This window comes from Zonotrichia leucophrys, chromosome 5 (genome assembly GCF_028769735.1).
Source record: "Zonotrichia leucophrys gambelii isolate GWCS_2022_RI chromosome 5, RI_Zleu_2.0, whole genome shotgun sequence".
NCBI classification, from domain to species: Eukaryota; Metazoa; Chordata; class Aves; order Passeriformes; family Passerellidae; genus Zonotrichia; species Zonotrichia leucophrys.
Window position 1 is genome coordinate 9,852,708 of NC_088175.1, and position 26,211 is coordinate 9,878,918.

The 26,211-nt window shown below is 35.8% G+C and overlaps 1 protein-coding gene across 3 annotated transcripts in view; it reads left to right on the forward strand.

Annotated features, from left to right (window-relative positions):
* The window catches only part of DICER1 (dicer 1, ribonuclease III), a 63,046-nt gene that overhangs the window by 17,303 nt on the left and 19,532 nt on the right, over positions 1-26,211 (forward strand). For 2 of the 3 annotated variants that reach the window (XM_064713675.1, XM_064713674.1), the window contains exons 3-17: positions 376-474; positions 7,337-7,529; positions 8,441-8,603; positions 9,011-9,141; positions 10,043-10,177; positions 10,924-11,084; positions 12,328-12,496; positions 14,496-14,968; positions 18,612-18,744; positions 19,647-19,889; positions 19,988-20,142; positions 21,441-21,573; positions 22,024-22,099; positions 23,199-23,338; positions 25,777-25,956. In XM_064713675.1, coding sequence (XP_064569745.1) covers positions 7,386-7,529; positions 8,441-8,603; positions 9,011-9,141; positions 10,043-10,177; positions 10,924-11,084; positions 12,328-12,496; positions 14,496-14,968; positions 18,612-18,744; positions 19,647-19,889; positions 19,988-20,142; positions 21,441-21,573; positions 22,024-22,099; positions 23,199-23,338; positions 25,777-25,956 — 2,436 coding nt within the window. In that variant the 5' untranslated portion in view covers positions 376-474; positions 7,337-7,385. The remainder of the gene's footprint in view (positions 1-375; positions 475-7,336; positions 7,530-8,440; positions 8,604-9,010; positions 9,142-10,042; positions 10,178-10,923; positions 11,085-12,327; positions 12,497-14,495; positions 14,969-18,611; positions 18,745-19,646; positions 19,890-19,987; positions 20,143-21,440; positions 21,574-22,023; positions 22,100-23,198; positions 23,339-25,776; positions 25,957-26,211) is intronic. The other variant, XM_064713678.1, reaches the window with a different exon arrangement.

Consider the following 26,211-nt stretch of genomic DNA (forward strand, 5'->3'; position numbering starts at 1 on the left):
CTAACTCAAAGTGAAAATACATGTGGATAGAAAAAGCAGTACAATTATAAAAACAGCAAAATTGTATCACTCTACTCATGTATTTCCCACATGAGCTAGTAATTAATGAAAGTAACCTGGAAATAGGACTGGAGAAGGATGTGCACATTTAAACTAAATTATCTTTTAAATTTTAAGTTCTGATAGTAAATTAAAATAATTCATGTTCAGAGTGAACCTAAATGGTTTGTTTCTGTCAGCAAGTTGTGTTGTAGGCTAACACACAAAATGTTTTTAAGCAACTGAATTAACCACAATTAACCTTGCTATTGTAGTTCCCTTTTCAAATAATTTTTATAGTTCATAGGTTTTTGTTCTTGTTTTTTTTTTTAATAGTGAAGGCTTACAAATTATGTGATTACTCTACAAGCTGATATCATGATGTCAAAATGCAGTTCAGGAAGCATAAACACAGAGACTGCGGAAATTAAAACGGTAAGACTGCTTTGTGGTATGGGAGAAGCAGGTTTTGATGTGTCATGCACTGTGTTCTCCTGGTTTGTATTTAAAGATGCTTCAGAACCACAGAGTAAAGTAACTTCCATATGTGAGTTTATAGAAATTGAATGAATTTCTTTGGAAAGAAAAACGAATGCAGCTACTTCATTTTATTAGTAGAAGTTTAGATGTTTACCATGAAACTCTTGCCCTGATACTTCTTATGAAGTTAAATATAATCAGAAATCTATTCAGTTTTTTGTAAGGATGTTTGTGTGCTCTTCTTGTGGATCTTATATTCAAATGTGGTTGTGTTGGTGAAATATGATCAGCTTAAAAAAAAAAATACTTGGCACAAGGGGTTAGAATTGGAATTGAATTCATATGTTGTTCCAGATAGGAGATACAAAGTAAATGGTAAGGAAAAGATATGACAGGTAAATTAAGGTCTTAGTTTCAATAGTATGCTTCAGTTTGAAATATGAGTACAGCAAAAATAGGCAAAGAGGCTATCTGATTAAAACTACATAGCAGAAAAATGTGCTTTGATAACATAGGGAAGACAGAAATATATTTAGTTCTGCTGTGCTGGCCTTGCATCTTAGATCCATATACTTCATGTTTTATCTTTTGTCATCTGTGTTAGGGAGGTGAAAGGAGTCTGCATAGCACCAGTTCTACACTGCTGATTAAGCAACTGCATAGTTAGGGTTGTTGCACTGGCCTTGTACACATCATTTTAATAAATGAAAGTTTGTTCCAGAATCTGGCTGCAGGTCTGTATTCTTTAAAGCAGAAACATCCCCTTTCTGAATGTTTATTTTGAGTGCCTCATGCACTGGTATCACTGTAGATGTGCTACAAAACTGATTTTTGTTTTTACATTGCGTTGCTTTACTTGTAAATGCCCTGCAGCCTGTGTGTGTTATGCTGATAAACATTGGCATAATCCTTTTGCATTTGTGCAGCAGCACAACTTCCATGTGAATGCTGACTTTCTGGCTCTGTTGGTTGAGGTGGGCTGAATGCAACACAAAGTGTTTATTGGGCTTTTGCCCCAAGTCCAGGTTTGGTCATACTGAACACTTCATGAAGGACTTAAGGGGTTTTCTGAGTCTGCTGAGTGTCATGTTGTACTCCATTTCTGTCCTACAAGCAGACATTTAGGAGGTGTCTGCCAGGAATTTCACCTGTTAACTGTTGTACTGCTTGTAGAAGTGCTTCAGAATCAGCTCATCCAAATGTAGAGCCTCAATTTAACTTTTGTTTTAATAAGCTCTGTAATTAAACTTTTCCTGGACAACAGAAAGCAGCTGTTGTTGTGCTGGTATGCCTTGGTAGGCTGTTAAAGACCAATGTGTCACTGGTTATGTATCAGAAGAATAGAAAAAATAGAATTATTGCAGTCAAAATGAATATTCACAAAGTATATTTCTGATTGTGCTAGGGAAACCAGGGAAGATGGTCCTTAAAGGAATACTTATATTTGAGATTTGTAAGTGTCTACACATTCCCTTCTTGGAAAGGAGCACATCTGAAATACATTTTTTTTTTATTTAAGAGTATTGTAAGACCAAATGTAAAAATTGCTGTTAGGCAATGCATGGGATAAAGATCTTTGAAGGATGAGAGAGAAAGAATGTCTCATAAGATATGTTCTGTGTTAAAGAGAGCACAATACAAAAGAGATTCCTGATTCATCTTACTGAGTAATATTGACAGTTATTTGATGTTTGAGTTGTGGACTTTTTCTTTGGCATATAGAACTGAGGGAGTTTGGTTTGTTTTGTTTGTTTTTTTTTTAAGTTCTCTTAAGAGAACTAAAGTTGCAGGAGAAATAATAACAAAATAAACTGCATTTTTGGAAGAAGTAGTGTGCTCTTCTGGGTTGGCACTGAAAAAGTCAAATCCTTTTAAAAAGTACACTTTGTTTGAAAGAAAGCTTAGAAAGCAGACAACATAGAAATATTGCAAGTTCACCTAAATTTATGCAAAACCAATTCTTGCCTGTGAATGCTTACAGTGTAAGTTGGTATGGAACATTCTTAGTGACATTTTACATTTTGTGTATTAACATCTACATTTATTTTCTACTCTGTATTTTGTATTTGTAATATTTTACATTTTTTCTTTTTATTTGGTCCTCCTTTACCCAAGTAAGAATTCTCTGTGTTAGATCGTTCAGCAAGTTAATATTTCATGTAGCCAGTGCTACATATAACATAGAAAGTGCTATAAAGAAAATGCATTCAGACTCTTCAAGTGTTCATGGGAGAGAATTTTCAAGCAGCAAGGTACTATTAATATTTTTTTTATAAATTGTGGTTTGTTTCCTTTAGAGTAAGTGGTTTATTTTTACCTCTTGAGGCTAACTTGTTTTGGCTGATGCTGAGAATGTTTTTAGAGGATAAATTAGACATTCCAGGACAAAGATGAAATCTTAAAGCATCAGAAGTAATATTTGTATGACAAGGATTATATTGGGTACAAATTTACAAATCAGTATAGAAAGCAAATTAAATACACTGAAAATGGCAGTAAGAAATTTTTGTTGTTAATTGGAGATGATTATAGTTTGCAATAACTTGTGAATACAGCACAAGCTAAGCTCACAAATGGTGATAAAAACTTGAAAGTTGCATCCCCAGGATGCTGCTCTCTTCTCTGTGCACCTCAGTGCCATTCCACAAATGTTCTAAACTGGCCTCCAAGCAGGAGTGGATCCAGGATGTCTCATTGCAGGTGAGGCCTCTGGTTGGTTTGGCTTGTATTCCCTAGTGCAGTAAACCTTAAATTAAACCTTTCATGTGCCAGGGGATGGCTTCAAATTGGATATAGTCATGTGACTGAAAAACCTACAGTTCCAGATTGATTGAAGACTGGAAAAAATTGCTGTTGCATGTTGTTGACTTCATTTCCAACATTGTGTATTTTTCTGAAAAGCAGTTCTCTAAATGATGGAATAAGGGGTTAAATTTGGCTCTGCAGTTCACGATCTGTTCACATAAATGTGCATTAAAATAAGGACACTAGGTTGTGAATTCTGCTCTTAAAACTCTCAAGATTGGTGGCCATGAAACTGAAACTTTCTGTATTATTTAAGTAGAACAAATAAGCTTGAGCCTTACCCAGCTTCCATAACTAGTCTAGAGTCACAGGAAGTATGATTTGTTTCAGGTGTTTCTCACTCCAAGCTGAGCTTCAGCAAGTTCTTACAGTTTCTTGTTCTGTCAGATTTCAAAATAATGCAGTGAACAAAGATTGAACATCTTAAAAAGTATCTTTATTACCCAGCACTGGCTGAGCAGGACTAGTTTGACTTTTTGTTGTACTTCACTGTTTGTTAGTTTCGGTTAGCTCATGTTCAGTTTTCTGTCCATAGATTCTGAACATATGTGCTTGCATCTCAAATGTTTTCAATTTAAAATCTGTTCTTCAAGTAGATGTGCTCTTTCCCTTTTTATTTCTAGATGATCCTGTTCTGCTTTTCTTTTATTGAAGAACTTGATATTTTTCCTTGCTATTGAAATAGAGAGTCTAGAATGATACAATTACTGCATTATTCTGGCTTACTCCCATAATAATGTTGACATTGATCTTGTCAGATGTTATATACTTCCAATACAAATCATAGAAATGTTGGCCAGGACTAGGAAATCTTAGTATAGCAGAAAGAAACATTGATTTGGGTGGATAACTTTTTCTTTTTACCTGACTTTGCTTAAATTCCCTCTCTGTATATGTTCTTTCAAATATGTTGTGACTCATGCAGGCTCAGCCCAGGTATGGTTGCAGTGGCACACAGTGCTGTTTTGGTGCACAGAAACCTAAGTTGTAGTTTAGAGTATATCTTGTTTCACATCTTTCCAGATAAAGCTGGAGCCATAGGTGAGCATAAATCCTTTTGCTTCTTACAGCAGGGTAGATGAACTGTTATTAGGTTATTAGGTTCATAGCAAAAGAAGTGAATTATTTGTAATATTGGATCCTGTACTTGTTTTGTATTAGCAGCCTTTTAAAAAACGTTGGTTTTCTCTCTTAATTCCCTTCTGGTGTTGTGATATAGCTATTTTATATGTTCCCAAAGTTGTATTTATCATTTGAAAAAGAAACACATGAGAGATGGAGCAGTAAACAAAGAGGAGGAGCTGCTCATCTGAAGTGATTTATAAATAACTGAAGTGGCTGAGCTTATGTACAAGAATGATTGAGGAATCAGCTTCAGCTTTTACTGTGGAAAACGTTTGGTTACCTGGTTCATTCTAGCAATTATTATGACAGTGGGTCTCATTTTAATCAAAGCAAACATTAGTTGTTTTTCACCATTTACTCTGTGCAAGTAGAGAAGTATGATTGAGACTGTTTCAATGAATTCCTGTAGTCATGCAAAAGACCTTTGTGTTCTTCAGACACTGCAGGGGGTTTGAACTGTACCAGCCAAAACATCTTTAGTTGTGCCAGATTAGAACACTCTATAAAACTGTTGCTGTAGTTGCATTGTTAGAACCTCCATGTGCTTGTATGCATTCTTTGAAATGTTTAGAAACAATTTAAGAATCTACAGGAACCTTTTTTTGTATTACAACTGAAATGAATAATGACATAATACTGATTTTGTGATTTACGTAGACTGTTGTTCTTTATTTACAGCTAAATGAAGCAATATTGATCCATTTTATCTGTTTAGGCAATCTGAAATACTTGGGCTCAAATGGTAGCTTACATTACAGCAGTCAAAAGTAAATGAGGAGGTTGCCATGAGTTTGGAGATCATTCTAAAGCAACTGAAAAAACATAAAATGTCAGACATGTTCTTTACTATGTCCTATGGAAATGCACATTTGTTCCTTTTGAGTTTTTTTAGGATTTTAAAGCATTTTCTCACTATCACAGTTTTGGTGACCCCCCCAAATAAAAATATCAGACAATATTCCAGTGGTATCAACACACTTTGTACATTAAAGAGGAACATTTTGGATAGAGGGGCAAGTATGTTTATTGCTGATCCTAAATTCAAGAAGTTACATATATCCTTGTTCACTAAGTGTTACATATATCCTTGTTCACTAAGTAGCATTTACCTACTGAATGTTTGTCTATAAAAGATAAATATGTTTTTACAATGGAGCTGTGTGTATAATGTTATTTCAGCCTAACCACACTGTCCTTCAGGGCTTCCCCTGCCACTGAAATGAATTGAGACAAAGCTTTATCTGACCACTTACTGTAAAGTGAAATTACTTCTGACTGCAGGGGGAGTGATCATGTAGTTCAATGTTGCCTTCTCTTTATTTTACAATATTTACCTGAGATGGAAAGTGAGATCATTGGTTTAATCTCTTTTTTTAGGGCTTCCTATAATTATTTAATACTAGTTTAATATCAGTGTCTAGACATGGTCCAGATTATAATATTCAATGTAAAAATATTAACATAGAACAACAGTGTTATGAATACTTTTCGTAATTACAGAATTACATAATTACTAGGGTTGGAAGGGACCTCTGGAAATCTAGTCAGTGCCCCATTTTTTATTTAATTGTACTGCTTCCTTTTTTACTCTTTCTTCAGTTATTTCTGATAACCATTACTGGTTCTGTCTTAGATAGCATATTATACTTCTTTACTTATTTTATTCCTTACTGCACATCTGCAAAACTTTAGCAACTTTCCTATTGTATAGAAAAGCAAGAACATTTCAATGCAATAAAATGAAAATTAGCTTTTCCTCATGCCTTTTTAATGAGTTATTAAATATTAATGCATCATCAATTTTATGCATTTCTCAACCCATATTGATGCTAAAATTAAATAGAGCTTGTAGGAATTTTGAGGAAAACTAACTTCTGAAGATACTGGTTTTTTAATAGGATATGTATCCAATTTAAGGAGGGAGTATTCAACATTTCTTAGATTTCACATAATATGTTACTGTATACTTCAGCAGTATTTTTTCTATATCATCAGGCCATAATCACTTTCCCAGGCTAAAGGTTTTTATGTTGTGGGGTTTGTTTGTTTGTTTTACTGGCAATTGTTTTGGTTTTTTGTTTAGTCTTGTTTGTTGTAACCTTGATAATTCCTGACAAGTAGCAAATGTTTTTAGCACACACACACACACACACCCTGATGATGAGGACTTCATAGCCTCAATAGGAAAGTGTTTGCAGTGCTCAGTTGTAATGAAGTTCTGAATGCTTTGTTTGTTTATGAATTGCAGTGTCTTTATGGAGGTTGGTGGTTAACCTGGTAAGGATATCTTTCTCTATTAGTCCTTACTAGAGTCATCAGCAATTGCCTATAATTCTGCCAGTTCTTAAAAAGAATCTAATCAGAATCTGATTATTTGAAAATACTGACATTCTTGTATAGTTTCTGTTCTTTTCCTAGCAATTAGAATAAAATTCCTGTGTATTTAAAGCTTTAATTTGTCAAAGGCCTTTTTGGTTGGAAAGAAAAATGGAAAATCTGGTACCTGTGCCTGTGCTGTAAATGTTAGTGTTTTTCTTTCCTGAAATAAAGCTAAGACAGCTTTACTTTTTAAAGCTTAGATTTAAAATGAAATTCTGTCAGACCATAAATGGCTTCATGTTAAAATGTAAGTTGTAAATCCAAATGCCTGTAAAGAGCATTGTCCTGTAAAGTACAGCTCCTTTTGAATTTCTGGGGCACTTTGATAAGCATACATCTTCAAGTGGAGAATGCCTGTAAATTTAAAATTAACATTTTCTGCTGAAAATAGTATGAGAAGAAACACCTCTGTAAGTAAAATCAAGTAATGTCCTTTTCTTGATAAAGATTTTCTCTTATTGCTTGAGATTGCAAGTGTATCTAATGCCATTTCATTTTCTTCTCATAGTAGGCTGTGCTGGAACAAAAATGCAATGAAAGAAACACTGGATGAATGAATGAAAAGCCCTGCTTTGCAATCCCTCAGCATGGCAGGACTGCAGCTCATGACCCCTGCTTCCTCCCCAATGGGTCCATTTTTTGGACTACCATGGCAACAAGAAGCAATTCACGATAACATTTACACGCCAAGAAAATATCAGGTACTAGTGGTAGTACTAATACAGTAACATCCAAAAAAGTACAATTAAATCCATTAATTAATGGAAAAAGAACAAGAGCAGGTGGAGAATGTGGTGTGATGCAGACTGTCAGGATGTGTCTCTCAGCTCCACCTGTTAGGAGCTAATTCTTTAGTTTGGCTTTGTTTGACATTTGTTATATCCCCCCTTCCCTCTTCTAAGTTTGCTCTAATGAGCAGAACAGTTTTTAAGCTGAGTGTTCTCCTGCCACTCTCTGCAGAGTGCTGCTAGGTACAAATAAACTGTGCCTCTCAGTTGTATGCATAAATCATGTCTCCTTCCACCTCTCACTTTTTCTTCCATGTGGAATACTAATTTAGATTTTTGGTTCACATCCTGTTCAAAGCAGCCCTCTAAAGTCAGAGACCCCATCAGGGTACTCTGATTTTTCACTTTCAGGAAAATGAGTTCTAGAATTCCAGTTCTCTTTACACTGCAGAGGTGCCCAGAAGCATTTTGTTAGTGTTACTGAGAAACTTGGATCACCTTCAGCTGGTGTGCTTGCTTACTGGGCTGCATTGATGTGTGCAATTGGATTTAAAAGCTGTGGTTTCTTTCTTCATACCATGTATATAGCAACACAATCATCTATTAAAGAGATACATTCAGAAAGCTACCTGAGAGCAGACTGTGGTACTGAAGGATTTTAGATTTAAAAACTGGGCTAAATATAATGTGTTAGTATTTTTGAAGGATTGTGAGAACACGTTGTTGTGAAAGAGACGTATTAATTATATGGCCCTTGAAAGATTTCAAGTGATACTTCACTTTATTTATTGACTTTATTGAGTTTATTTATCACTTTTGTTATTTTCTTGTCAGCTTTTTCACTGCATTACTCTAAGTAAGGACATTCTTATTTTTTAACCTAGGTTGAACTGCTTGAAGCAGCTTTGGATCATAATACAATAGTCTGCTTAAACACTGGCTCAGGGAAGACTTTTATTGCAGTACTACTCACTAAAGAGCTGTCCTATCAGATCAGGGGAGATTTCAACAAAAATGGAAAAAGAACTGTGTTCTTGGTCAACTCGGGTAAGAGGAAACGTTCCTAAACACACTAATACTCCATGGAATATTCTGTAACAGAAGTTCTTTGAAAGCAAAGCTGGGAGAAACTTTTGTGTAAAGCCTTCAACAGCAAGGATGTGATACCTTTTATCTTTTGTTTCATTGTCTTTTTAATGTAATCTGTTTATGTATATAGCATGTTCTGTTTTCTAGTTTAAAGTTAAGACATTGAATCTGAAGTGCAATTTAGTTAGCACTCTGTTTCTTTGATATGGTTCTTCATAGAGGCAGTTGCCATGGGTACATGGTTTAACATTAGTCTAAGCTAAAGAACACATTATGAAATGTGATGCTAGGTTATGTGACACACATCTTACAAATTAAAGTATGAGAAGACCTTTATGTAAATGAGATTTTATTTTTTCTTTAAGCAAATCAAGTTGCTCAACAAGTGTCAGCTGTCAGGACACATTCAGACCTTAAAGTGGGAGAGTATTCGAGTTTGGAGATAACTGAATCATGGACAAAAGAGAAATGGAGTCAGGAATTCTCTAAGCATCAGGTAATGTATTAAGTAAAAACTAAGTAAAGCAACAGAGAGGCTGGATCAAAATTGATTCCTTCCAATTACGCATTTAGTCTTCTTTAAAGAGAAAGCATATTGGTATACTTGTATGTTAATCTTGAGGCAAATATATGTAGGTATTTTCAGGTTGTTATTACAAAGCCATCCTCTAAATCCTTTCTTTTCAATCTACCTGACTTGTTCATTATGTCGATTGCAGAACAAATTTTGAGTATGCATTCGATACTTTAAATACTATTAAAATTTTGTGAAGTGTTAGGGTTTTGGGGTTTACTTTCTGGTAAAAGCATTAGTAATGCTTTATGGAATACGTCTGAGGAACTCTGACAGAAGGAAGTGTTGCTGTACTTAGTGAAGTTCAAAATGAGTTTAAGAACTATGTCATTTTATCAACAAACTCGATTTTTATGTGTTAATGTACAAGAAATAAGTTTTTCTTTAACAAGAATTCTGATAATGTCCTGCTTGTATTACTGCTGCAATTAGTTAAGAGCTTATGAAGAGCTATCTTTCTTGCTGGAGACATGATGATGGGACACATATAAGGACACTATCTTAATTTATTGGGATTATTTAATGATACCTGTTCTGCGTGGTCTGATTGCTGTTGAGATTGTCTGTTGTATTCATTTTTTAACTAGGCATGTGCCTGTAGAGGTAGAGACATATATAAAAATACACCCCCATCCAGAGAGATGGCTTTCTCCAGTAGAGAATGTTTTAATCTCTCTTGTCCTTACCTGGTGTAGGTATATCAGTGGGGATTGGTATTTGCCAATGCTGTCTCACAAGACCTGCAGAAAACTTTTCCTCCTTCACCTTGACCTCTGATAGCTTGTATTTATCTTGTACTGACATTTTTTTCCTTTCAATCTAGGTTCTGGTTATGACATGTCATGTTGCTTTGACTGTTTTGAGAAATGAGTATTTATCCCTGTCAAATATAAATCTTCTGGTATTTGATGAGTGCCATCTTGCAATCCAGGATCATCCATACCGTGAGATTATGAAGGTGCATTTATTGCATGAATGTTTAATGTACTTGGTTGAGGAAGAAAAGTGAGTGGGAGAGCTGGAGAATTGGAAACCAAAAAAGATATTAGTGGAACTAATGTTAGCACATTCCTGGGACTGTGAAATTACTGTATTAAGATTTCAGTGATACTGTGCGGTAGAAGAATAATGTATTTACTGTATTTTTGCAGTGGGGATTAAAGACAAATCTGTCTTTAACAAAGAAGCTAAATTTTGTGAATTAGGGAAATTTTAAAAATTCATCAATAAAATATTTGAAAGAATGGAATATGCTAATCAGGTTTTATTATTTTTAAAAATGTTGATCTCTAAAGGTGTTACTAGGGCTCTTTCTAGAATATTATTGGCTCCATGTTGTTTTTGGCTTGTAAGTGAGAGATACCTGCATATTAAGTATCTTTCCAAATCTCTTTTTAAATGTATGTGCCTTTTTATATGGCATGGGAGTATTGTGTTATGTACTGTAGGCATGACAAGAGTATTCTGTTTAATGCTAACTGTTTCCATTTATCTGTAAGTATTTACAAGTGTTGTCAATACTTACCTTTAAATGTGATGGCTATTTAACTTCCAGCCAGTAGATCAGAAAATATTAATTCAATGTGTGGGTCCTTTTGCAACACCTGCTATTGAAATAAAAATTTCTAGCCTAAGCATCATCAATTTGCAGGTAAATTAACAGGATACCTTTTGTAATTAATTTAATTTAATTTGATTTGACAGATCTGTGAGGATTATCCATCATGTCCTCGAATTTTGGGATTAACAGCTTCCATTTTAAATGGGAAATGTGATCCTGCTGAGTTAGAGGAGAAGATCCAGAAACTGGAGAAAATTTTGAAGAGCAATGCTGAAACTGCAACTGATTTGGTGGTCTTGGACAGGTGTGTTTTATAATGATTGTTGGTAAATTGATGCCTGCATTTTCATTTTGGATAGAGGAGTAAACCAATAGCAGTATTTAGTCTTCTAAATTTTAGGAAAGTTTGTGTGTATATGATGCTGATATTCCATTTAGAGTGGAGATAGAATGTTAAATGGCTTTTGAGTATAAAGTTTGATTGGTCTTGGTAGGGAGCGATTTTCTGTTGTTAAAAAACAAAAGATGCAACAAAACAGATCCTCTAACAAAAAAACCCAACCCAAAACAACCAAAAAACCCCTCAACACACCACCAAACTGAAAACCTGACATTTCACAAAATACTTCTGAACTTGTAAAATGCGCTCTTTTGTGTGGAGTGTAACTGTTTCATGCCAAGTGTATGCCATAATGTCACTGTTTAGGAAAATGTGGCAACATCCCCAGTTCAATGTGCTCTTAATGTGCAAGAGAAGTTGCCTTTTTTTTTCTTTTCCCCCAAATGCATAGGCTGGGTTTTAAAGGCTAATGAAAGATAGAGGGAGAGGAGAGGAGCTAATAAATACTTAAATAACAGAGCCAAGTGAGTTACAGAATCTAGAGTCCTGTGAGTGTTGTTTAAACTAAAGGTGGTGATAATGCAACAACTTGTTGTAGGAGAAAGTAGGGTGAAATAATTGCTATGTAGCATGTTTTCTTCTACCACCTGTACTGCATTGTTGAGTTTCAAATAAAGTTAAAGGTTGAAAGTTATGGAACAGGTCTTTTGTCCATGCATAAGCATTTTAAATGCATTTTTGTTGAACTTGTCTGAACCATTTCCTTTTAAGCATTTCCTGCTGCCATTCAAGAATAAGAATTACTTTAATTGTGTAAATGTATTTAGAGACATAAATTTACATTATGTAGATTGCTTTTCTTTTGTGTAGCAAGAGAGTGCACTATTGAAAAACAAGTGAAGATGTTGGTGAAGTAATTAGAATTTGCTTAAATTTTCCATATTTGAAATGAGAATAGCAATATTAGCCTTCTTCTTAGGAGTGTATTAGAACAGTATCTAGAATTAAGTAGTTCAGCATTTTGGGAGGTGGAGGTTTTTCTGAAGTGTTTAACTGTATAATTTTTAATAATTATTGATTCTTGGTGGGGAAAGAAATGTTCTTGAATATGTGCCATGTTGCTGTTGAGTTTGCTGTTTAACCTTAAGAGCTGAAATAGCTCTGGCTTTCAGAAGCTGTGTTTAACTTGATCTTTGCCCTCATTCAGATATACTTCTCAGCCATGTGAGATTGTTGTAGACTGTGGACCATATACTGACAAAAGTGGGTTGTATGGAAGATTATTAAAGGAATTGGATGAAGCACTTGCTTTTCTGAATGACTGCAACATATCTGTACATTCAAAAGAAAGAGATTTTACCTTAATTCCTAAGCAGGTAAGGATATCAAGAAATGTGGGAAACCTGGGAATAGAAACCTTACTACTGTTTTTCTTTGCCATGTGTGTTACATAACTGAAACCTCCTTAGCTAGCCATCCTTAATTATCTGAAGCAAAAAGACTTCTGATTTTTGTGTTCATTAACATGCAGTTGTTTCCATTATGTGTGGGGCTTCAATATCAGGCATTGATTAGGATTCCATTTAGTTTGAGATGCAGATTTGCTTAAAGCACTAAAACAATTCTGCACCCTGATGTTGTAGGTCCTTACCTCTGGAGTCAAGAATTTGACATTTTCACAATCTCCTATGACCTTTGAATAATTCAGTACAGAGGAAATAAGGCTTCAGGAAGATTTTGGACTGTTCCCTGTTGTATTAAAAGTTGGTAAAGGAAGAATTTAGGCAAAAATTTCAGCCAGAGATGTACAGTGTCTGTAATTTATCTTAGAACAATGTTGCACTGGTGTCACACCTTGCTGGAACAGAATTTGAATCTCAAGTCTTGCTTGACTTTCTTTCTCTGTGTTTGCCCCTGTGTTGTCCTGACCTTTGGCAGAGGCTGGCCCAGAAGGTGTGGAGTGTTTAGCAGGGACCTCTCACACAAGGGGTCCAGGTACCTTTTTGAACAAGAAGTCAGTAGTGAGTCACTACTGTGATTATTCCTGTAATAGTCCATGAGAAATTTGGAGAATGTATTTCTTTCTTCAGCCCAAAATATTCCATTTTCCTTTAGCATTCTCAGAAACTGGGGACTCTGACACTGTCTATAAAATATTATTTGTGCCAGAGGGAAAGATGGTACATAAGGCAGCCCATCACAGTGCATGGGAATTGGGAGTCCTGGTTATTTTTGTGCTAAATTAAAGTAGGCTAAAATACGTAAGGAATGCTGGCTGGAGGCAATCTTCATGACTTGCAGAGTCCAGAACAGTGGATTAACTGCTCTGCATCTAAAGCTTGTAACCCTCTGTGCTTGTTTTAAACCAGTAGCTCTCTGGAAGATGGAGACACCCATATTAAGAAAAGAAACAAGTTTCAGACTGAGGTGCTTTATGTCTTGGCAGTGTAGAGTATCAGACCTCTGTGTGGCAGTTACAGCTAGTCTAGATAGTTTTGCCCTTAAGTCTTAGAACTAATAATCTCCACAGAGGATAGGATAGCATCAAGAGGATGATAGCCTGTTCTTTATTTCCTCACAGAAGGGAAGAAGGAAGGGAAAGCAACAGATGAAAACCAGTGTCCTGTTATGGTACCATTGTAGTTCTTCTGGTACAATATAGGGCATCCAAATGATAAGTCCTTTAAATAGTGTTATCAGTGTACCCCATTTCTGAATTCCTAGTTTATCTTCTGACAGCTTCACTCTTCTGGAGGAAACAATCTCATAAGATAAGATTATGATGGTACTTTACTGCCTATTCTGTTTCTATGAATAGGATATAGTTTTCTCTTTTTTACTATTCCACCCACACATACTGTATTCTGTTTTTCCTAGGCTAGAATTCCTAAGGCCACCGTGCAACTTTCTGATTAAATACTTCTGAAACCCTGCCAGCTATCAGTAGTAAATAAAGTAAAAATGTCCAGTAGACTGTTTATTCTATAAGTTCTGTGTTATGAAATAAAGATAAGAATTTTTACTTTGTTTATCTAGCTGCTTCAAAAAGTATTCTTTTTAGTATAGATTTCAAATTGCAGTTGTACAAAATGACAAAATTTTGATTAAGTTTGGGGTTTTTTGGAGATTCAGAAATGTACAGTTTGAAGTTGATTGGTACTAATTTTAAGGGGAAGGGGGGAGGGGAACTTGCTCCATTAGAAACACCAAATTTCCCAAGGTATCTAAACAAGAAAAGCAGACTTCTGCTTTCTTTTTAAGTAGAAAAATTGCCATAATCCTTACAAAGAATGTAAGAGAAAAAAAGCCCCTAGTCTTAAATGAATAGCTCATGAATGTACTCTTTGAACTGATACTTGAATTCATTTGTTGTAGATATTGTCAGACTGTCGAGCTGTGTTGGTTGTTCTGGGACCGTGGTGTGCAGATAAGGTAGCTGGGATGATGGTGAGAGAGCTGCAGAAGTATATCAAACATGAACAAGAGGAGCTGCACAGGAAATTTTTATTGTTTACAGACACTTTCCTAAGGAAAATACATGCACTCTGTGAAGAGCACTTCTCGCCTGCCTCACTTGACCTGAAATTTGTGACCCCAAAAGTAATAAAGCTGCTTGAAATCTTGCGCAAATACAAACCATATGAACGGCAGCAGTTTGAAAGTGTTGAATGGTATAACAATAGGAATCAGGATAATTACGTATCTTGGAGTGATTCTGAAGATGATGATGAGGATGAAGAAATTGAGGAGAAAGAGAAGCCAGAGACTAATTTCCCATCTCCCTTTACTAATATTTTATGTGGAATTATTTTTGTGGAAAGAAGATACACAGCAGTTGTTCTAAATAGGTAAAGCTTTTTATTTAACAAAAAAAATATTCTTATGGAAAAAGGCAGATTTAGCTGCCAGGATGTTAATATCATGAATATGTAGGGGATTTCTTTGTATTTTCAGAACTCTTTTCATAAAGTTGGTTTAGAAGATCATACACAATATTTCTAAAGCATATGAGAAGAGTTACGTCTTTGAAAGTTGTACTCAAGGATTTGTTTCAGACCTGAGTTTTTAATTTGATTCCTTTAGAAAGCAAATTGTTAAATACTGTACTAAACCTGTAAAATAAGCATACACTGATTTGTTATAATTGGCCTTTAGATTTATATTTTCAATGGATGTTGAAAATTTCTCTAGCCTACTGAGTTCAATACTTCTGGAAATCTCACCATTACCCTACTAAATCACAATATTATATGATCCAAGTCTAGGGAAAATCAAATTTACCCTTGCAGAAATATCTCTCAAGATTTACCAGTACTGCTTTCACAGTTGATGTTTATAAAGCACCTGTTTAGTCAAACACTGAGTGCTTTCTTAAAGTCTCCACCAAGAAAAATATGAATGTGGGAGTATTTGCCAACTGCCAGTATTGTAGTTCCTTATCAGTTCTTATTCTGGAATATGATACATGTTAGTTATGTATAGCACTTAATTTTTAAAAACCATTTGCCACAAACTGTGAATGACATGATTGATTCGCCTATCATGGTTTTGGTTTTCAGGTTTTTTCAGGTTTCTCTGATAGTGTAGCAAATGTCCTGTGCCAGGTGTTCATTGCATTCTGGATACCTCTCAATCTGACCCCTCTGTTGGTACATTTTTGCTCGAGTTAATAAGTGCATAAGACATTCTTTGATCTGCAGACTTGCCTATGTCAACTTTTGTCAACTTTTATCTTTTCTCTTTTCCTTTTTTGCATTTTAAATATGTTCTGATAAATCTGCAGTATGAGGCAAACCAAGCTGTTCAGCATAATGAACATACTCTGTTAATATGTCCTGAAGAAATGACATTAACAGTCTTTTGCTGAGCTGAAATGAGTATTTCATTACCCTATAGGGAATGAACAGAATTCTGAAAACTTTTTTCTTCTCTGTTCTGTTATGAATGTGATTTAAATCGTACTGGTTTTCCACTGTGCATTCATTCTTGTATTCTGTGATTTATACAATATCCTAACTGCTGTTGAACCTGACAGAATACAGAGTCTAGATTAAATAGATGATCAAATTCTGCCATCTTTGAGCTTTAGGCACCTTTTGTAGAGGTTATTGGCAGCAAAATATAAAACTGTATGTAACTTTTTGTCCCCTTCTGAAAGCTAGCTGCCAGACTCTCAGAATGCTCCTTTATCTCATGTAGCACCTGATTTCAGAACACCTGATGTTGTATTGACCATCAGACTGGAAGCCTTTGCTGGAGAAGCTCACTGTAGGCCACCTTCAGCAGAGTGCATTTGATTTCAAGGGCCTCTGCTGATGACAGCTATGCCTAGGCTATATACAGGGGAAGGACCCTCTACTGAATGAGAAGTTCATGAGTGTTTGAATTAATATATCACAGCTACTTCCAGTAATGGAACTGAGTTCAAACAGAAGTATAATTTTTCTTATAACACAATTATTATGGTATATTTAGAATACCATTTTATGAAATCTAGAATGGGCAAAATTGATGGCATGAGTTGTACTTTCTGTCTTTATTATTGCACTCGGTGGAGTGGCTCGCTCAGTGTTTAAGTTGATCTATACAGTTCAGTTCTGATGCCTATAAGCTTCTTTTCAGAATAGAAGACATTTTCTAAAGCCCAGTTCCCTTCCATTTGCATTGTAAGTGTCTCTTAGCTCCCTTAAGAGAGGGGTTTGAAAGCAGAAGTTTGAAAAGCAGAAGTTATGTGTTTGAAAAACACCACCTGTTACCTACCACAAATAGTTTTTTTTAATCATTAGTTTGGAGTCCTATATATTTCTCAGGAACTTGGCTAAGATTTGCAATGAGGTGTTTATTCAGATGCTTTTTATTGTCTATTTCTATACAAGTAAACTAAAGTAAGAATGTTTGAGATGTTAAGTAGGAGCTCCATTTGTACGACCTCACAGAAATGCCATATCCAAAAAGAAATAAAAACATATTTCTGTCCAGTTATTAATCCATACTTTCTTGGACTGTCTGTCTCAAGAGCCTGGACTGCATACAGAAGTGTAACTCCAAATACAGAAATGTAACTCCATTTGGCCTTGAACTAGCAAACCACATTTGCACTTCAGCACAGGAGGGTCCTTCTGGTCTTGTTTCCTTAAGGATGGCAAGTTGTATGCCTGTTTTCTGTCCTCTTGCCTATCTCTCTGTTCATTCCAGTTTTAACAGATTGCAAAAGAGGAAAACCTTCAAAGTGTTTTATGTTCCCATAAATTTTGTTTAAAATGGGGACTAGGAAAGGGGGCCAGACTTGAGTAGTTTCCCAAGGGTAGAAAGAGCAGGGAGAGCTTTGCATTTTCCCTCTGGTTTGGCAGCAGCTTGCTGGGCAGATGGTAGGCTTATAGCTGGGGGCTGGCACAGCATCCATCTACTTCTGTGTGAGACAGAAATGCTAGAGATTTTTTGGGGAAAGGTTTGAGTTACTGCTGGAGGTGTAGAGAGAGACAGTCTCTGGCTGTGGGGAGCATCTGGTAATGGACATGATGGATGTGCTTTGGGCAGAGTAGTAGTGGGATGGCTGTAGTGACACATGCAAGGGATTATTTGTTGTATATAATACCTTGATTTTTATTGGCTCTCCTGTTTACAAGCCTGTTGCAGTTAAGTAATTCCAAATTTTGTTCATCCTGAAAACTGATCAACTAATGATGCTTCAGCATACTTACTTTGATTGCACACTGTAATTGTGGTTCTGAATCCATAAATGCCTCATTTTTAGATTTCATGCATTATTTAGGTGAGCAGTCTTCTACCTTATGTGTGAAATCAGAACAATACAGAAGCCAGTGTTTTCTGCTTCTATAACACAAAGGATAAACTGAGTGGAAATAAAGTGAGAGCATGAGAGTTCCACACATCCCTGTCAATTACTCCTTTTAAAGAATTGTATTACATCCTCTATTTGGGTTAATTTCACAAGTAGTGAACATCTCACCGTGTAGACTGAGCATCACCCTTGAGAAAAACAGGTCAACATTTTGTCACCAATGTACTTGAACAGAATGTATATTCTAATAGTAAGTAGAATTACAATCTTACATTTTAACCTAGAAATTAACATTTTATACTGAAGAAACATACTTTTGTTGAGGAAGCAGATACAGGTCTTCTAAAATCAGCTGGAGCCTACAGAAAAAGATTAACAAAGTAATTTTGAGTAGAGTGCTTTAACAACAGAGAGCCTTAATAGATTGGTTTAAAAATATAGAGTTTTAGCATGATAGGTCTGAAATGTGTGTGAAGCACAAAATGCATGAGCTCTCCATGTGTTTCTGTATGCAGTCTATCTTGTGATAACCTTACAGTGGTTTTTGAGAAGACTGCAGTCAGTTTATGTGTTAACATGACTTAATTGTCGTGCTTCCACTTTTCCTTTTAACATAGGTCGTATAAATAATAGATTTTCCTCCATTTTGTAGGTTGTGTAACTTCTAAAAACATGTGTAATATTTTTAGGTTGATAAAAGAAGCTGGCAAGCAAGATCCAGAACTGGCTTACATCAGTAGCAATTTTATAACTGGACATGGCATTGGCAAGAACCAGCCTCGTAACAAGCAGATGGAAGTAGAATTTAGAAAACAGGAAGAGGTAACCTCAAGAAAAAAATTAAACTGGCCATACCCTTTTTGTGTGTGTGTGTGTGCCTTTGAAAACAAAATAAATCAACAGGCAGAGTCTGGGGCACAGTCACTAGAAGTTTATAGCTTTTTTTAACAGTAATGCTTACTTATTGGAGATACAGCTGTTTGTAAAACAATAAAAATATGTTTGGAGACACATTGCACAAACAAATTAAAACTTCACTTAAATTCATGTTTATATCTAGTCAGATCATTATCTAATTTTTCTGCATTGTGTTAGTGGTAATATAATAATATGTTACAAAGGTAAAGAATGTCAGGCTTACTGACATACTGACATTTTCAGTAGTTCAGCTGATTTTAATATTTATCTTTTCTAAATGTGAATTTGGTTAATTATTAAATGTTAAAATGTTTTAAAAAACCCCTGATTTTACATTATTAAAGCTCATCCTGGCTGGGTTGTGCTCCAGACACCACACTTTTCCTTAGTATTGTTTCATATATAGTATAAATATCAGAAGTGCCAGTTCTAGAATGAGCTCTATCCCCTGAAGGTGCTTCAGCCTCAGGAATGTTTGGGAAAAGATGGTGTCCTGAAAATACAATTTGTTTTTTCATTAATACCACAACTGAAAACTTGTAAGTAAATAAGGGGGATCCTCTCCATTCCTAGGGGTTATAGTAGCTTCTTAGACACCTGTGATACCTAATTTTATTCTTAGAAATCTGCTGGTTCAGGTAAACAGTCTTGTTATGTTTCTGAAAGGATTCTTTGTAATAGTTTTGTGTTTCCATGTCTGGACATGTTTTGGGGGTGTTTGAGCCACTCATTGTGGTTTTATTATCTTTTGTTGAATTTCATGATGGAAACACATCTTGTAAAATTTGCCTTCATTACTTTTGCAGGTTCTTAGAAAATTTCGAGCACATGAGACCAACCTGCTTATTGCTACTAGTATTGTAGAAGAGGGTGTTGACATACCCAAATGCAACTTGGTGGTGCGTTTTGATCTGCCCACAGAGTACCGTTCCTATGTGCAGTCAAAAGGAAGAGCTAGAGCACCAATTTCCAATTACATTATGCTAGCAGATACAGACAAAATCAAAAGTTTTGAAGAAGATCTGAAGACATACAAAGCAATTGAGAAGGTATGAGGTCAAAGGAATGGGCCTGGGGTCTTTTAAGTGTATCTTAGTACATTTTCAGGGGAAAACCTCTCATCATGTTCATTTCTTGAAATGTTCAGATCCTCCGAAACAAATGCTCAAAATCTGTTGATGCCAATGAAACTGAAACTGAACCCATTGTTGATGATGATGATGTCTTTCCACCCTATGTATTGAGGCCAGATGAGAACAGTCCAAGGGTTACTATTAACACTGCTATTGGACACATAAATAGGTAAGAGATATATTCACTTCTTACTTCATATCATTGACTGAAAGATTTCTTAGTCGATCTCGCAACATGGATGCATGGGGTATTATACACATTATACACATTTACTCTTAGGCAACCTGACAGGATCTTCTCTCCTAAAGAAAGTGGTCGCAGATTTAAAGGGATTATTTGCTTTCTTTATCTTTATCCTACCAGAGATTTTAGCTCTGATAATAAATGTAGTGATGTGGATTCCTGTTTAAATAAAAGCTTCTCTGAAAACATTCAGCTTCAAAATGTGTACTGAATTTGCATTTTTGCTCATGTCAAGCCAGTTCTAAAAATAAATAAACAAATTGTTAAAGCAGTATTTAATTATTCAGTTCTAATATTTACATTTGTGGTAGCAGTGTGTTGCCATCTTTACCAACAAAACCACAGTAACTAAAGTCCACTAGACAGGATGGGAGCTACTCAAATATCAACTCTGTAAGGGGATGGTAATTAGAGGAGGTTCTCAGTGATGGGAAGAGAAAAAAGATAAGGAAGAAGATCCAGGGAGCTGTGGACCAGTCAGTTTAACTATAGTCATCTGGAATGTCCTTGTGGCAATGGTTTTTAGGCCCATAAAGAAAAGGAGGTTGGCAGAAACCAACTAAGTTTTACTGAGGGATTTTTATCTCTGGTGTCATGAAGTGGTTGAGTATGAAAAGCAGTGAATGTCATTTACCTAAGTAAAGCTTGGATGCAATTGCCAAAGTACTACCTCAGTAGCTAAATTCTGGAGATGCAGACCATTTTGATGGACTGGCTGGTAAATAAATCCTCTCAAAGCAGTCAGGTTTGAAGCATGAATGGCAGATGGTAAATGGTTCAAAGGCTGTCTGGCAGCTGGGTGTATGTGGCATTGAACTGTTAAGAGATCTAGCACAGTTTAACATCAGGATGTTGTTATTTAATACCAAGCTGGGAGAGAGGGAAGTCAGTACAAGGGAGGAGAGGCAGGAGGGGGAAACCATGATAAACAGGAGGAGTAAGACAACAGTAAACTCAGGAGACATAATGGGAACCCTGGGACCTGGCAGGAAACAGCCTTGTGCATCATTACAAGCTGGAGTGACCTTTCTGGAGACCAGGTTAGTAATAAAGGACTTGGAGGTCTTCTGCTCAGAAGTTAGTTGACTATGAGTCAGTAGTGCACCTTTACAGTGTACATCATCTTCTCTAGCATTCATACCAGTAAGGTGAGGTTCCACTGAAATGTGTTTGGGTTTCAAGTTGCACGTTTTGGTGAGGTGTAAAATGTTTTGTCCCCTCAGGTACTGCGCTAGATTACCAAGTGATCCATTTACACACCTGGCTCCCAAGTGTAAGACCTGGGAACTGCCTGACCATACGTTTTACTCTACTCTCTACCTGCCAATCAACTCACCTCTTCGAGCTTCAATTGTTGTAGGTATTTGGGCAAGGAAGGGCATGGAAATACATAAATATGTTGGGCTAAGAATGGTCTGTGCCATTTCTAGATTTAGTTGCACTGTTGGTAATGAAAGCTAGACATTTCTGTATAGTACTCTCTAACTGGTTTTAGATCACTGTCTGTTTTTGTTATAATTCATTTTTCATCAGTTACTTTCTATGCCAAAGGCAAAAATATTTAGATATTCTCCCCTGTACATTGTTGTTTCATGCACTAGTCCTTTATTGGTTTTGATCAGTAGTATAGTTGAGTTCTTGTAATTTTGGTTTCTATGGAAAAATAAGCCTGAATATCTTCACAAAACTGCCATCAATGTGTTTTTTACAAAAATTTTGCTTGCTTGAAATGTTTGTGTTAGACTAAACACAATAAGTAACTTGCTAGTAAACCAGAGTTTTTACAAAGTGTTTAAATGTTTATAGGGCCCTCCAATGAGTTGTGCAAGACTGGCTGAGAGAGTTGTCGCTCTTATATGCTGTGAAAAACTGCACAAAATTGGTAAGACCTGGGAAAACAACCTCTTTGTTAAAGTGTATTTTATAGTTGAGAAGTTGCATATGATATAGATGTTGTATAGGTACATGCCCTTCTCCTGTAGCCATCTATTGCAGCTTGCTGTCGCTTGCCTTGTTTTGTGATGTGGTCATGCACTTACTAATTTAGCTTACAACTTATAATTTAATTTTTCCAGGGAAATATGGTTATTTAACAAATTTCATTTTAAACAGCAAAAGGAGCATTAGTAGAGACAAAGATTCTGACATTGAATATACTTAATAGGGGAGAGAAGTGTCTTAGGATACTGATTGTAGTTCAGGGATCACATCCTATGGCCAAAAGAGCATGGTTTTTTAAGTGAATTGTGACAAAATGTAAAATACACAACCCTAAATTTGTTTGTTCCTCTCTTCTAAGTCATGGTCCAAAAATAGAACATTTCAGGACTACTTCAGCTCTTTTATCTAGTAAGGATAATGGAGCATGTTCTTAATTGTGGAACATTTTAAGGATAATTCTGTGTTACTGTTTTTTTTTAGTGAAGTATGGAAGTATTTATGTATTTTTTAAGCAAAAAGTAATTGTAGGTCTGGGGTTTGTATTTTTTTTTCTGAGTTAAACCTTTTGAACAGTAATTCATACCAACAAATATACCCAAGAATGGCACCCTGATGGCAGCTCAACCCAGTGTTGGAAGTGCACATTCAACAGCAGTGATTTACTTTTTAGAATGATAGAGAAATATAAATTTTCTCTCTTCCTTTGTATTACTCCATATGAGTGATTTGAAAGTAAATGTGTCAGTCATAGATCACTTTTGGGCAAAAAGAATTATTGGATATTTTTGTTAAAGAATTCAATTTTTAAATTAAATATAAGACTTTTTTGTACTAAAAATAAGCATTTGTTTTTCTCAAAATTCAGTCTTTATCACTCTTTCCGCAAAGTTGCACTTTTGGAGCATTGCAGTAGTCCATGTATTTTAAAACCTTACATGTGAGGTGTTTTCACAAGCAGTTTCACTACTGTGTAGTATCTGAAGGAACCAAGATTTGGTTGTTCATAATGCTATTTCTTTGTACTCTCTTGTAATATTCAGGTGAACTGGATGATCATTTGATGCCAGTTGGTAAAGAAACGGTTAAATATGAGGAGGAACTCGATTTACATGATGAAGAAGAAACCAGTGTTCCAGGAAGGCCAGGCTCTACAAAACGAAGACAGTGCTATCCTAAAGCTGTTTGTATCACTTACTGCTGTCCAGATCTCTGATCTAATACTTTATGTACTAATAAGACAGAATTGCCAACTCTTAATTTAGCTGATCAGAAATTTTTACAAGTCTTATATTTACTTTGATGTTCTAATTCTGTGGAAGCCTGAGTGCTGCCTGAGTTTATGGTACCACATTCTTTGGAAGCATGCCTGTAAGCTCAGAAAACATTCACTTTCTGTAGGGCTTGTTGGCAAACACTTATTTGCCTAGTGTGAAAATAAGTGTGAAGAAAACAGACCTGCATTAATAATCTGTAAAATCTTTACCTTATTACTGGCTTTCAGGACAAATAATTGAGCACTAAGGATGTGCCCCGGGCTTAATGCAGAAATATGTTTGGGTTTTTTTTCCATGCCTGGTTTACTGGTTGAACACAGAATTTCATATTTCCTGGTTTAAATCTTAGAATATCAAATAAGTGTACCTGTATTTTTTTATTACTTTTAAAGTAGTTCTAAATATTATAATTTATAATATTATACTTGATCTGTTGAATGGGTCACACAAGAAAATACAGGTCTGTGTTAAGTAATGTATTCGCAGTCTGTTGCAACAGGTTTCAACTACACCAGCTTGTAAAATTGGACTTCTTACATGGTATTTGGTGGGGAATTGGAAATACTTTAGGAGAAAATGGAGAAAATAAGCTTTGTAAGAGTATTTTGCAACTACTCTGGAACCTTCCTTTTTCCTCTGCAGTTGTTACAGGTCCTAAGGTCCTTTGAATAGGACAGCTAACTTACAGAATCTGATAATCTTTGCATTTCACAAAGATGCACAGTTTGCATTTTTGCACAGTATTTCTTGTTACAAAGCTTTTCCCTGTCCTTTTACCTCACCAATGATTGGAGTTGGGATGATTCATAAAATGCAAGATTATGGTGTCTCATTCAGAGGAGTTGATTTGTCAAGTGATGCATCATTCTTTCTCAGTTATTTCTTTTTTAATAGGGAATCTAAGAATACATTCCTTTGCCTTTGTCCCAGCTTCTCACATCTGGAAAAGAAGCATTGGCAAATGTTTAAGGTCTGCAAGATCCTCTTGGGTTTAATGTAGTTATTAAATTTATGAGTAATTTTCCATTAAGCTAAGGCCATAGTTTTACAGCAGTGTAACTTTAAAATCCAGGACTACTTGTATTGCAATTTACTTTTAGATAAACAGGAGGATCATTTAGAGACCTGCAAAGTAATGAACTTCTACCAAACATGAAGCATGGTTTCTTAACGTCCATGACAAATATGAGCAACAGAATTAAAAGTGCTTGTGGCTGTTGCAGGTATTCACATCTGCCAGCTGCCACATCCGTCACCCCAGGACAAATTGTAATGAGAGAACTCATATAGTGTAGTACCTGGATGAAGGGGCAGTGTATTGAATTTTGCTTGTGTCTTTGTCCCAAGTGTATCAAAATATTTTTGATACTTTTAAATAATTCTGCTGGAAAAAGAATCTGTGTTAATGAAGATGTAAGTTCAGTCAAGCTTTTTTTTTCCTGAGTATGTACACTTTCCTTTTTTTTTCCTGTTCTACTGTTAAGTTCCAAAGGTCTTGGACATAAAATGTGCTCTAGTGTTGCTAGTTAAATGCAGACATTTGCATCACAGCTTGTTTCAGTCTGCCTAAAGTGAGGAGAGGCATGTTTTGCCTCCATCCACTACTGCAGAAAGGAAGGTTCTAAGCATACCTGAAAGCAGGATTAAAATACAAGCAAGCTTAAATGGTGTGATCCAAAGCCATAACACAACTTTATAAAAGAGGAAGGAAAGAGAAAATAGGAAAGTAGGAGGATGCCCAGAATAATTATGAGAGGCACAGGAAAGGGGCTGCCACTACCCTGGTGCTGGCTGACAGAGTGTGATGTGTCTCTCTGGTGAAGTCCCTCCCAGAGCCACGGCAGCAGGACCAGCACAGGGGGGAAGGGGGCACAAGCAGCCAGTGCCTTACCTTAGCAATCTTTTGAGGCTGGATGTGTCCAAATGCACCTACCACCAATATACCTTTATTTGAGGGAATGATTCCATGTGAAGAGGCATCTTCAACTTTGCGGGCAGACATTTGAGCTCCAGTATAGACTTGAAAAGTTACAGGAACTTTATGGGGACCGATAGGACAGGTTGTTAGTAATTCTCCTTTAGAATTTTTGGTAAGTCTTCTTATGAAAACCCAGCTCACCTACTGAGGACAAAGGAAATCTCATGGCTGTTATGCCAGGCTGCTGGCCAAACATTTTTGTTTAAGAAAGAAAACACTGCTTGAGCCCAGAATAAATTTTTTGTTCCTTATTTTTAGCAATGTGTTTCCAAATAAACCGAAGAGGACTTATTCAGAGAAAAACAACTAGGTGGACTTTGCTGATTTTTGTCATGTTAATGTTTTTATTTTTTTTATTTTTTTCAGATTCCAGAGTGTTTGAGGGATAGTTATCCCAAACCTGATCAGCCCTGTTACTTGTATGTAATAGGAATGGTGTTAACGACTCCTCTACCTGATGAGCTCAACTTCAGGAGACGAAAGCTATATCCTCCTGAGGATACTACAAGATGTTTTGGCATATTGACAGCCAAACCTATACCTCAAGTAAGGAACTGTTTCCTTGTTCTGCATGCCTTGCAACCTGTTATTTTCCATATATACTTACTCCCCACCCAACAGAGTGAAGAGTTGGAAATGACCATAAATTATGCTTGTAACAATTAATCCTCAGAAAATAAGCAACACTATCCATCCAGTCAAGTCACCACTTCTTTTTCTGCCTTTAGAGATGGAATAATCTATTTTTGCCAAACTTTTGGTTTAGAAATTTAGTATTTTGCATTGGCAAATCCAAAATTT